We start from the raw sequence: 12,709 nt of genomic DNA, 5'->3' as shown, positions 1-12,709 counted from the left end.
ACTAAAATAAAAGTTAAAAATTAAGTTATGGATATAACATATTTTTTTCTATTACATTTATAACTTTTTAGTAATTTATTAATTTGTTAAATTACTTTATAATATGCTTAATTTAATAATTTTACATCTTATAATACAATTTAATAAATAACGGTACTTTCTGAACACACACAATACAACTTACAGGGCCCAATCTAATGGTAAATCATTGCCATTTTTACTTGAAAAATACTCAAACATTAGTTTTAGTACACAATTAAATTAAATTAACATTCATTTTAGTATACAACCATACTATTCTACACACACATGCTGAAATCTTTGTTGCAAGTCATGACTTCTGTTAATTACCATGTGTTTACTGTTTGAAATAAAGAAGTTATTTTTATGTGTATGCAAACAGACTTGGTCAATTTCTTATTTCAGTGTAGAGGAATTACCAAACCAAAATCAAATAAAAAAAACCAATGTTACATGAGTCAAAAAAGTGTCATCAAATTATTCATAATTTTAAATAATAAATAAGATGACACTCAAAAACTATTATCGAACCAAGTAAGTGCTATTTTATTTAGCTTCTAAGACCATATAATCACTCTGACTTACTCTTGAACATTTATAACCTCAAATTCCCTTTATAAACAAGAAGGAAATTCAATGACAATGTATCATCTCTTTCTTTTTTTTTTTTGGAGGGGGATATATTAATTATAATTGATTACATTTTGAAGTAATTTATGTAAAGAAAACAGTTAAAAATACTATCAAAATGTTTGGAAAAAAAAAATAAAATTATTATAAATTGTGTTTTATTAAATAAAATAGAATAAATAGAATAAATAGAATAAATAATATAGTAAATAAATCCAATACAAAAGCATCAAAAAAATGAACTGAAGTAAATTTTAATCTTACAAAGAAAAACATGTATTGTACATCATATAAGAAACATTAAAATAAGAAAACAATTTGTAGTGTTAACATATCAACTCAGATATATCAGAAAAGTAAAACACAGTGCCAGCAGGGGTGGCTCCAGAGCCTTGGTTAGGGAAGGCCAAGTCATAATTTTACAAAATCTTATAACAAAAAGAAAACAACAATTTAGTTTATACAGAAATATGTGCTACGCAATTCATGCTTAGAATATTATAAAATAATAATAGTATTGTATCATACTCAGTAGTGTAAACAGGATTTTTCAATGGGGGGAGTTTATGGTTTAGGTCTATACATTAGGTAGGTATACACATAACATATTTATTTTAAATTTTCTTGAACTGTATTTAAAGCATTTAAAGTCAAACAATATTTTAATTACATTAAAATTTACATCAACCGTAGTTTTCTCGTTTTGGTCGCTAATTTATTTAGGTCAACATCAGGATTTATCATTATATCACTGTGTATATTCATCATTGCCAAACCATTCAACCTATTTTCAATGTAGTATTTCGTAAATATGTTTTCAATCTTTTTAATGTTGAAAAAGATCGTTCATTGTTAGCAGTTGTAACTGGAAGAGTTGTTAAAATTTGTAAAAGTTTGAAAGTAGAAGGGAAAATTGATATTTTACATTTTTTGAAGAGCGTCGATAGCATTTTTTGGTAAATCTTTAGTTGCTGTAAATTTTTGTTGTCAAATTTTAATTTCACTCACAGTTGCTAACACACTAACAATCCTTGATACATTTCAACTAGCTGCTTAATTTTTTTTTCCATATTGTATACTATTGGATGATGGTAAAATAACGTTAAAATATTAAATTATAGATCTATGAGATAAATATTGATTGTTTAATTGATTTAAAAAATGATCTACAAAAAGAATGAATAAAAATATTCAGTAATAATCCTCAAGCAAATCAACCTGGATATTTTATCTGTTTTTTTGCTTATTAGTTGTATGAGGAATAGATATTTCAATGTTTAAGGCGTCACATTTAGATTTTCCATTATTAAATAAAATTTTAAATTTACTTTTATCATTTAATCTTAGTTGTTTAATTATATTTACTACGTCATCAGCGGTTTGAATAGCTTCAACTTTAATATATTCTTTGTCTGAAGAAACTTAATGGTAAACTCAAACTCAGCACATGTCCCAGTATACAAGTTGCTAGTATAAATTTTGATTTTCTTATAGTACACAGCAATTGGTTTGCTCTTGATGAAGCATCCTTATCAAGCCAAGTACAAACTTCCGATAAACTATCAACTATTGCATCAAATAACTCAAGGAAAATAATTATTAAGTCATATCGGTCCACCCATCTTGTTGGACATAACAGTTTCAAATGGTTATGGGTTGAAGAAGAACATACACGTCCTATCGATTCGAATAAAACGTTATTTTTTTGGGGGTATTTAAAGAAAATACAAACTTATGATGAGAGAGAAAACCGTTTTCGTGCATGAGAAATATTGATCACATAGAATATCGATAGTCTAAGAATCAATATGATTTTATGTATACATATTATATTGTTACGTACCATTTTTCAAATAAGAACGTACCATAAGTGTATGCATCGTTTTCAACCACAGAGGAATAAAATTAAGATTGCAAAACACCTTAACATTTATAAAACTATACAAAAATAAAAGTAAATAAAATAAAAATATATAGGGCACTACATAATTCTACACTGGGCTCTAAAATCCATTGGAAAGGCATTGGTACAACTAATTGAAACCGATCACAATACAATTATTTAAATTATGGTGCTTGTAGATAACTAAATTGTATATTGTAGAATTAGAATCGAAGGTGATGAAAGAAAAAAAATAGCATCAAGGCAGTATCAAAAGTATGATTATCGAGTTACAAAACCCATTGGAGACAAAACTTAATGAATTCCAAAACACATATTCATGGGAAAATCGAACAGACCAAAAATTTTGAGTACAGAGTAGAAAAGTGATGGAAGTCTGTCAGACAAGGAAGAGAACAAGGAGTGATTGAGAAAATGGTGAACGTGGACAGCTGCAGCTAACCTCGTGGGTCCGGAAGATGGGATTAGTAGGGGCGAACTGACCAAGGAGATAAAGGGACCATCATATCCAAGGCCCTCGATAGTGCCATATCAATTACTCATATACAAAATGTAATAATAAATTATAACGGTAAATCACCATTGATTTACTATTAGAATGTCCGAATTGAGCGCTATTAACAGAAAATATTTATTTGTCGAAATGCGATGATAATAGGCCCAGTTGATTAGCTCCCCCCGGGCACTTCGATATCCAGTCCAACCCTGGGGATGGGTTATCAAAATGGGTGTGTTGCACTTACCAGCGGGTGGGCCGGATAATTCGAACGGAAATGTCGCTGTTGCGGCGGAACGGACAGTGACGAAGACAGGCAGTCAGCGACGACTCCAGATAGGTTACAGAGATCTCGACGATGGCACGCACACAATGTGATAAAGTCGCGGCTCACGCGATCGCTTGCGATTTTCTTATCACGGGCACCATCGTTATCACCGAACCGCGACGTGGTGACGGTGCACGTACCCGTGCGGCCCGCGACCGCGTTATCATTCCGGGTTCTTCTGTTCCCCGCCGCCGACACGGTGACACGGACCCGTTCCGATTACGGCGTCGGCCCGCGTACACCAACGCAAGCGATGCGCCTGGACGATGTTCGGCGCGGGCCGACCGCGGGTGGTGTCCTCGGCGTTTCCCACGGACATTAAAGATTTATTTGCTGTCCATAGCGTCTCCGTGCCCAGGCCCGCACGGTGTTCGGAACGTTCGGAAAACAAACTAAGTGTTCGGACTAGTGCCGCGGGGTCGGTCCAACACTTGCCCCGTTGGATTCCGTGGCATACTGTTCCCGCGAAAACGTTAGCCATTTTCGCGTTTCTAACCAAACGTAATATTACACCGACTGCGCTGTTGCGATTGCGATTCGAAAACTCGATACTGTCCGCGTCGTGTACCGTTAAGGACTCCCAAGACCATTGTCTACCGTTATGAGCCGCACGGAACGTACGAAAGCGAAATCCGTACGGACGCGTTACGCAAATATCGTTTGAATCGTCGACGTGGTAAAAACGTGCCCACGACGAGAAACGTTTCCGATCGCAACGCGATGGCCGGCAACACCGACAATCGTTTTGTCTCACCATCGAGGAAATGTCTCGGGTATTCGAATGGTTCGGTTGAAACACAATCACGCAGCGATGGTCGTCGCGGGGAGGGGGTTCAGGTCGGCTGATCCACCGATAATATTTGTTGACAGAATTTGCCTCTTGCAGGGGCGCCATTTGAGGTATCGGAAAAATAGGGCCGCCAATGTATACGCTACAGTGGCGGCCCTATTTTACCCGTACCGCAATCGGCCTGCCTTGATTTCGTGCTTGCGCCGACGTCCGATATATCGGAGTCAATAGTCAAATATGAATCAATTAACGTTTGAATTGGACTCAAAGATAACAGTGATTACATAAAAGCATATTAAATACAAAAAAAAAAAAAAAATGTTACTTGCTACTAGCTACTGTAATCTAAAACACGTACAAGTTCCATAGGGAGCATAGGGTCCTATTTTAATTTCGTAGTTTCTTTTGCTTTTTACAGATTTATTTTTCATCCCTAATAGTAAAGTAAGAAATAACTTCAACAAATCTACATTTCAATTTTCATCGTTATAACTGTGGCCTGGTAAAGAATTTGGCAGCCCTATTTTAAAACTGAAATGGCGCCACTTTTTCAAGTATGTCAACTATAGATTGAAGTTAATACTAGACCGGAGCAAATGCCCCAGTAACCGCCAATGGTTTAATTGTATAGTACAGCAAAACATCTCTATGCCGGAACCCATAAAATTATATTCTGGGATCCATAATCCCCCAAAAAATAAATGTTCATGTTTTAAATGATAATCGTGAACAAACTTAAAAAACACACATCGATCATATTGTGCGGTTTTGTTACAAGGTATACACAGTGCCGGATTTAACCATTGTGCCGCTTTAAGCACTAAACAAATTGCCGCCTTTCAATATAAATATTTTTCTAATCTAAAAAATGTTATTAAAGCGTACAATTATAGTTGTTTCCTTTATTATTTAAAATTGTAATGATGTAAAATAAAAATATACAGCTTTTATAAAGATGCATACATACATTCATATGAAAAAATTATAAAAATATAATGATAAATAACATGGTAGTAAAAACATGCTTAAATTGTTCATTTTTAAATTATATTCAAAGTTAAATACTTATTGCTCTATTATAGTACTCATCGGCTTTAATAAAATATAACATTTTATAATTAGTTGCATTTATTTTAGTTCCGGTTACATGGGATAAAAATGTAATGTTAAAAATTATTCGCCGCCCTAAGCATTAGAATATAGTTTTTACTGGAAAATACGACACTGGGTATACATCTATAATCCAGTCTTAGTCGTGATAAGTGGCCTTGTGAAATAGACCGACCATAGTTAATGCATTGGTATATTTTTTCTATGAGCCTCACTCTCAGTGCACAGCGATCTGCTCCTGCGTCACTCGGTCAGCGTCGGCCGGTGACGCAGCGAATTCGAATTCGTTTAATTTTGGCCAGGGCCACACACACCCGCCTTTTATGGACCCGGTTGTATTTACACGAGACCCGTGTATCGTATTCGATCCGTCGAAAAAAGCGTTCGGACAACATTGCTTATCACTATTGCGTTCCGATCGTCGTTATCAGCAGCGAAAAAAAAAAAAAAAAACGAAAAAATTACGTAATACCAGTTATCAGTACGTAGCGCTTATCGACGTTCCCTCTCGCCGTACGTCTCTGTCGTTTCGGTTCCAGCGTTCTTCCAGTCGTTCCGTTCCAACGTCGTCCGCCGACTAATCGCGACGGTCATTAGCGTCGGGCCTGATACAGCGACGGCCGTTGTAGTCGTTAACTGTTGAACAGATAAATAAAACCATGCAAAACGTATTCAACACCGTGAAAGGTACTGCACTAGGCTTCGCTGGATTTTTGACACCGGTCTTAAAGGTATTTTTCACGTGTGTGTTTCGACAGAGGTTTACCTTTCCGATTTGAAACGTTTAAATCGTCACCGTTGGTTAAGTCGAACTGGTACATACTGTGTTTGTTTAAAGTAATCGAATTGCAAACAAATGCCAAACTTAAATCTTATTAGAATTTCAGTGCAAAAAGCATTTTTATGTTCTAGGATATTTCAACTTTAAAAAGGGTGGGGCAATTGATTAAATTTGCCGACTTCATAATATTTAAATATTTAATATTTATGGACAATAGACCAAGGGTGTATCTGGACTTACTTTTAGGGGAGCGACTCAAATTTTTGCTTTAATTTAGGCTCAACATTTACAAATAAAATTTTTGGTAATATTTAAATGAAGTGAATCCTCAATATTTGTGTTTTTTTTTTAATCTTATGCTGGATCCTTTTAGAATCGACTTTTGTGTAGTTATTTTTAACAACTGACTGTATTTTGAAAGTTACGTTTGTATTTTATTTGATTTTTCACTAAATATGGACCTGACATAAAGCCCAATTCAGTATTCACAGCCACGCGTAATTTGATTTTGTTATAAAATGATCCACATTAAAAAAAAAATTTGAATTGTGTATCTCAGATATAATCAATTCCTTAAATATGAATTGAGGAGGGATCGCCCTTTCTCCCCCTAAAATAAGCCCATGCGATAGACTATCAATAAAATATTTTTTCGGAACAAAAGATGTAAAGGTTAGTAATGAATAATAATGTCATGATGATAAACAAAGAACATGAAACGGTTCAATTCACCTAATTAAATAATAACATTAAAGATATTAAAACATTAATTTATTTACTTATCCTATAGGATCTAAGTTACCTATCAATATGTTTAATGAAATAATAATATAAATCTAATTAAATAAATACTTATAATTTTATTATTTTATAAATACTTATATACTTAATAAACTTAATAACTTAATATAATTAATAATACTTTACAGAATTTATTTATAAAAACATAAAATTGTATCTCAAATATAATGTACCGTAGTTAGGGGTGAATAGGAACGATTTAAACAGTTTTTTTTATAGATTATGAGCTCAATTTATATGGTATCAATATCACAAAAACTGTTTTATAAATATCACATATTTATAAATATATAATATACCAAAAATAAAGTTTATAAGGTTAGCATAATAACAATTGTCATAAAATGGAGAGGAGCCAGTGTTTTCCAACTTTTAATAAACCATGAACGTGTATTTGAAAGAGAATATTATCTGATTTCTGAGTACAAAATAGTAAATAAAAATTTACTATTAACCGATTTCAGCCTTTGGTCATCGGACCAAGAATTGTTGACTTTTTAAAATTTCTTAGAATTGGGCATTTGTCAAAGTCTGCCCCCCCCTAAATGACGCCCCTGCCTAGGACAATGCTTTCTGATTACAAAATGTCAAAATTCAATATACTGAGAGCTTAGAAAAATTATATCTATGGCATAAAAATGTAGGATATTTTATCGTATTTACTGTAAATAAATCATATTTGACAAATTATTTGTAAAATAATATGGAAAAACATTTTTTTTTATATAAAAACTTGACTTGTTATGTTTGTATTACAACCTACAGTGGAATTTCTACAATTATACTAGTATAATATTTATTTATTAAATAAAGTTTCATATGTTTTATATTTATTTTAAAAACATGATAATTGATTTATTTAAAATATGTATCCGGTTTGTTACATTATTTTAATATTCATATTAATTTGCTTTTAAAATTGACCAAGTTAATTAATAATGTTATTTTAATATTTTAATAGTTCAACCAAGTTTTTTAATACAGATTATTTTTAAGATAATTTTTGGTCATAATGTATATTTAGATATTTTTTTGGCAAATTTATAATCTAATAAGATTTAATTGGGTGTCTTATAAGTTGTTTACTTTAAAATTGGAAATATTTATATAAATAAAGTCAAATTTTGTATTGTAGACATTTAGTTTTAATAGAATAAAGTATTGTTTATTTTTAGGAATCAAAATTTAGAGAGACAGGTGTTGTAACACCACAAGAGTTTGTCATTGCAGGTGACCATTTGGTGCATACATGTCCAACATGGGAATGGGCTTGTGGCGATGATAACAAGACTAAATCTTATTTGCCAAAAAATAAACAGTTTTTGATTACAAAAAATGTACCATGTGTCCGGCGGTGTAAACAAGTAAGTAAAATAATATAAATGAATTCATCAATGAATTATATTGTATATAAGTACCTACTGTTTGTAATTTTAATTAATACATTTTTTTTTTTAGTTAGAGGACTGTGAAATTCAAGAAAATATTGTTGAGTCTGAAGAAGGGAATGATGGCTGGGTTGAAACTCATCATTTTGATTCGTTATTATCACCTTTAAGTGAACAAATATCAGACTTATCATTTTCAGTAAGTAAAGCTCATTTTTTTCAACTAAAATGTGAAAGTAAAAATAAAATTTTTCAATTAAAATTATAATTTTATCTATTTTACTTCATTTAGATATTTATTTTAGTTTATAATAATGTTTTTTCATGCATTTTATGAATTATTTTAGTGACCAATTGTATATTTTTTTAAAATAAATGTTAATAATTTTATACAAAACTTATGGTATTAATTTAATACTTATTTTAAATGAAAATATATAATAAAAATTTGATTATTTAATTAAATGAAACTATATAATTATTTATAGATATTTATGAGTAGTTAATAATACATTTTTGTTATGAATAAAATAGTATTGTACAAAATTGCATTACATTTTAAGTATAGTTCAATATTATTATTCACATTTTAAATTGTAAGTAATAACATTTTAAAATAATACATAAATGTAAATAATGAGTTTTGTTTGAATATAAAGTAAAGTTGTCATATATTTAAATATAATATTTACAAGTAAAATCATTAAGAATTTTATCAACTTTGTAATCTACAAATTATGATGAATTTTTAAAACTTATTAAGTAAGTTCTCTAGATGATATGCTCAAGGAACTATTTCAGTATAGACTTAGATATTTGTTGTTGTTTAATTACTATGTGAATAGCATAGGTAATTATGTAAAATATTAATACTACATTTTTTTTTAGGAAAATTCCAGCAATTTAAATATTGGAAATAAAAACGAGGATAATCAAGTTTCCAGTAATGTAAATGTAGATATTAATAGTTATTGTGCAGAAGATAATGATGATAATGAAGATGAAGGTGAAGCTGTAGATATGGATGCATTTGTAGAAAGTGGCTTACTTGAAGATGATTCGGTAATTTTTTATTCAATTCAAATTTTTAATTTAATTCCTCATAATTATTATAACTTTATAATATGTATTAATTAATGTTTAAAATACTTAACTATTCATTTATAAAATGTTTATTAATGAGCATCATTATATAAATATTATAAGTTATATAAATTAACTCTCTTTATAATTGTTTACTTCAATTATTATTTTATAAAGTAACATATTTAAAGTTTTACTATATGTCTATAGTATTACGGATACAGATAAATATCTTTATCTAATCTGTAATAGTATATTTATCTAATATTGACAAACAGTATTTTGTAATAATGTTGTTTTAAGGTGACTGTTTATCCAGAAAAAGTAAAAGATAAAAAATTACCTAGTACATCTGATGATGAAATATTAAAAACCAGAACATATGATTTACATATTACTTATGATAAATTCTACCAAACTCCAAGATTGTGGCTTTATGGTTATAATGAAGTAAGTGTTGGAAATGTATTTATTCTACCTATTTAATTGTATTCAGACAAATATTAAATTGAATTTTTAAACATTTCGTCATTCATTTCCAACCAATTACCAATTTATTCATAGTATATTAAAGTTGAAATTAAAAAAATTAGTTAATAAATAATAGTTGTTTTTATTTATATTAGAATCAAATACCATTAAATGTTGAAGAAATGTATGAAGATATAAGTCAAGATTATGCTAAGAAAACGGTTACCATGGAATCTCATCCTCATGTCCCTGGTCCTTCGATGGCTTCTATACATCCTTGCAAGTATGTATAGTTTTAATAACAACAATATGTGTTAAGTTTTATTTTATAACAATTATTAAAATAAATATAATACTTTAATTTAAACTAAAAGCGAGCTTCAATTATTAGTTGAAAAAAAATTAAAAAATTTTTTATATTCATCATTAGTTATTACTTTAAATCTTACATATTGCAGTATTAAGCAACATCAACAATATAACATTAAGATCACGAAATGTGCAAGACACATGGACATTTTTCTGTATATTAATTTTGCAATAGAAAACAATATAAGCATTTTAAAATATAAGAAAACAATTGATACAAAAAAATAGTATGTAAACGATAATTATGTTAAATTTGGTCAAACAAATTGAAAATAGAGAGAGAATAGAAAAATTAATAGTCTTCATGATGATCGTGTACTTCTTCTGCTGCAGAAAAAAATATGTGTTTTTTATTTGTTACCTACTTATAATCAAATTATATTTTATGTTAGTCTTTCCATGGATTTATGTGGGACAGACCTGATTGATTAATTATTTTTATTTAGCTTTTATTAAAAATATTGTTTTTTCTTGTGAAATTTATAAATGTTTAACTTTTATTTGTTGCAAAGAGTAATCTTTAATACTGAATTTGCCGATCGGGGAATTAGTCTATCAACGAAATACCTGTTTTTTACATCAAGCTCAATGCGTGGCGTATAAGAAAATATAAAATTATAAATTATTAATTGGTTAATACACATAAATTAATATATAAATAAATAAATAATGTGTATAAACTATTCATTTATTTATATATTATTATTTTATATTTATAATTTGTTTTATATTGATAATATTGACATTATTTCAGTTTATCTTATATTTTTATAACACATTTTATAGTTGAAAAAATAATTTTTTTTAAATTTTGTATAACATATATAGAAATTACTTATATTTCCTAATCTCCATTAAATACTGTAATAATGCATAACAAATTAATATTTTTAAATTATTAGACTTGTTTTATGCATTGTATTGATAACTCATATTATTATTAATAATTAAATATAACGTGTTAAAATTAATAATTTTAGTTTCAATTATGATGGCTAAATTATCAGCTACCTAAACATTATTTTCGATCGGATGACAAATTATACAGAATATTTCTCAAATGTAAATCTAAAAATAACAATAAAATTATATAACATTTTATACGTTCATAAAATTATCAGTTTGTAAATAACTATCATACTAGTTAGAGTATTTAATAATAATACTCATTTAATAATACTGATAAAATAAAGTTGTATTAAGCTTTAACAGTATGAATCTTACTCCCTAAAAACAAAGAAAATCAATAATTATATTCAGTACATAAATATATTACATTATTATTAAACTTAATAATCTAAATGGGTACAATGTTAAAATTTACTATTCAAATATTTTGTTGATCATATTAGTGATAGTTATATGATTATTGGTGATTTTATTCATTTGAATTATATATTATTGTTTTTGATCCATTAAGTTAATAATTTTATGTTTTATTACATTTATAGGCATGCCGATATTATGAAAAAGCTTATACATATGGTGACAGATGAAGGCAGAAATTTAGAAGTTCACATGTATTTAATTATATTTTTGAAATTTGTACAATCAGTCATACCAACTATAGAATATGATTATACTCAAAATATTAACTTATAGTTTTAATTAAGTTATTAAAATATTGTTGTATGAAAATATTATGCTATAATTTGTTTTAAACCCATAGTATTTTGTAAATCAATTAAGTTCATTTAGTATACTCCATAAGATTTGTCAACCTTATTATATTTTCAAATAGATTAATAACATATAATATTATTTTATTCATGAAACATAATTGTATAAATAAAAATTTTTTTTTTAATTTTAAAATTATAATAATATAGTGTTATTACAAATTTAATCAAAAAAATTGTTATAAACAAATTAATTGTTTTAATACAAAATATTTCAATATTATTTGTACATATTTTCTTGAAGATCATTATTAAAATTGAAAATTGCCTAAAAAATTATTTAATGTTTTACAATCTATTTTAAGATTAAATTATTGACTTATGTTCTAAACAAATGTAAACTATTAAGGTTTTATTATGCTAAGGATTATTCTTCTATTTTTTTTCATCTTATTTTGAATTTCATATTTTTAATATTTATAGATATTCAAATATATAATTGCCATTCGTTTTAAATTCTATTTTCTATCTAAGTATCTTTTTAATATTATTGATGTACATCTCTTTGAAATGCATACAATTTTGTGGACTTAAGATTTAAATTAAAAAATATGTTGAGTTATTTTTTTATTTATGTAAGTATTTTGTTATAAAATAAAAAAAATGTAATTATATTTGAATGATCAATGTACATTGGTAATATTTCTAATTCTTCTAAAGAATTAAATATTTGATAAATTTTTAATTTTTTAAATAGTTGTATAAGAATGATTAAACCATTAAACATTTTTTTTTTAAACATAGAATTTATAATCAGGAAATGTTAGAGTTCTGATTGTTATTATTTTTATTAACTTGATATTTAATTATTGGTACAATATTGCTGCCCTTAAAAATAGTACCTAATTTCTACAACATT

At 28.0% G+C, this 12,709-nt stretch overlaps 1 protein-coding gene across 1 annotated transcript; it reads left to right on the top strand.

The window, feature by feature from the left end:
* Positions 1-5,738: 5,738 nt before the first annotated feature.
* On the top strand, positions 5,739-11,905 carry LOC112689992 (ubiquitin-like-conjugating enzyme ATG3). Its single transcript, XM_025563884.1, has 7 exons — positions 5,739-6,009; positions 8,036-8,224; positions 8,319-8,447; positions 9,137-9,310; positions 9,635-9,781; positions 9,958-10,085; positions 11,623-11,905. The coding sequence occupies exons 1-7, from the start codon at positions 5,938-5,940 to the stop codon at positions 11,771-11,773; spliced, it is 990 nt and encodes a 329-aa protein (XP_025419669.1). The 5' UTR covers positions 5,739-5,937; the 3' UTR covers positions 11,774-11,905.
* Positions 11,906-12,709: the final 804 nt, after the last annotated feature.

The sequence above is a fragment of the Sipha flava genome, unplaced genomic scaffold (genome assembly GCF_003268045.1).
Source record: "Sipha flava isolate LNK unplaced genomic scaffold, YSA_version1 48961_pilon_pilon, whole genome shotgun sequence".
Taxonomy (NCBI): Eukaryota; Metazoa; Arthropoda; class Insecta; order Hemiptera; family Aphididae; genus Sipha; species Sipha flava.
The sequence above is the reverse complement of the archived record's forward strand: the minus strand, read 5'-3'. Positions and strand labels throughout refer to the sequence as shown.

Coding starts and splice junctions, on each gene's coding strand:
- LOC112689992 (XM_025563884.1), top strand. CDS start 5,938: ATGCAAAACGTATTCAACACCGTGAAAGGTACTGCACTAGGCTTCGCT. Junction 8,225..8,318: donor GTGTCCGGCGGTGTAAACAA/GTAAGTAAAATA, acceptor TTTTTTTTTTAG/TTAGAGGACTGTGAAATTCA. Junction 9,311..9,634: donor GCTTACTTGAAGATGATTCG/GTAATTTTTTAT, acceptor TGTTGTTTTAAG/GTGACTGTTTATCCAGAAAA.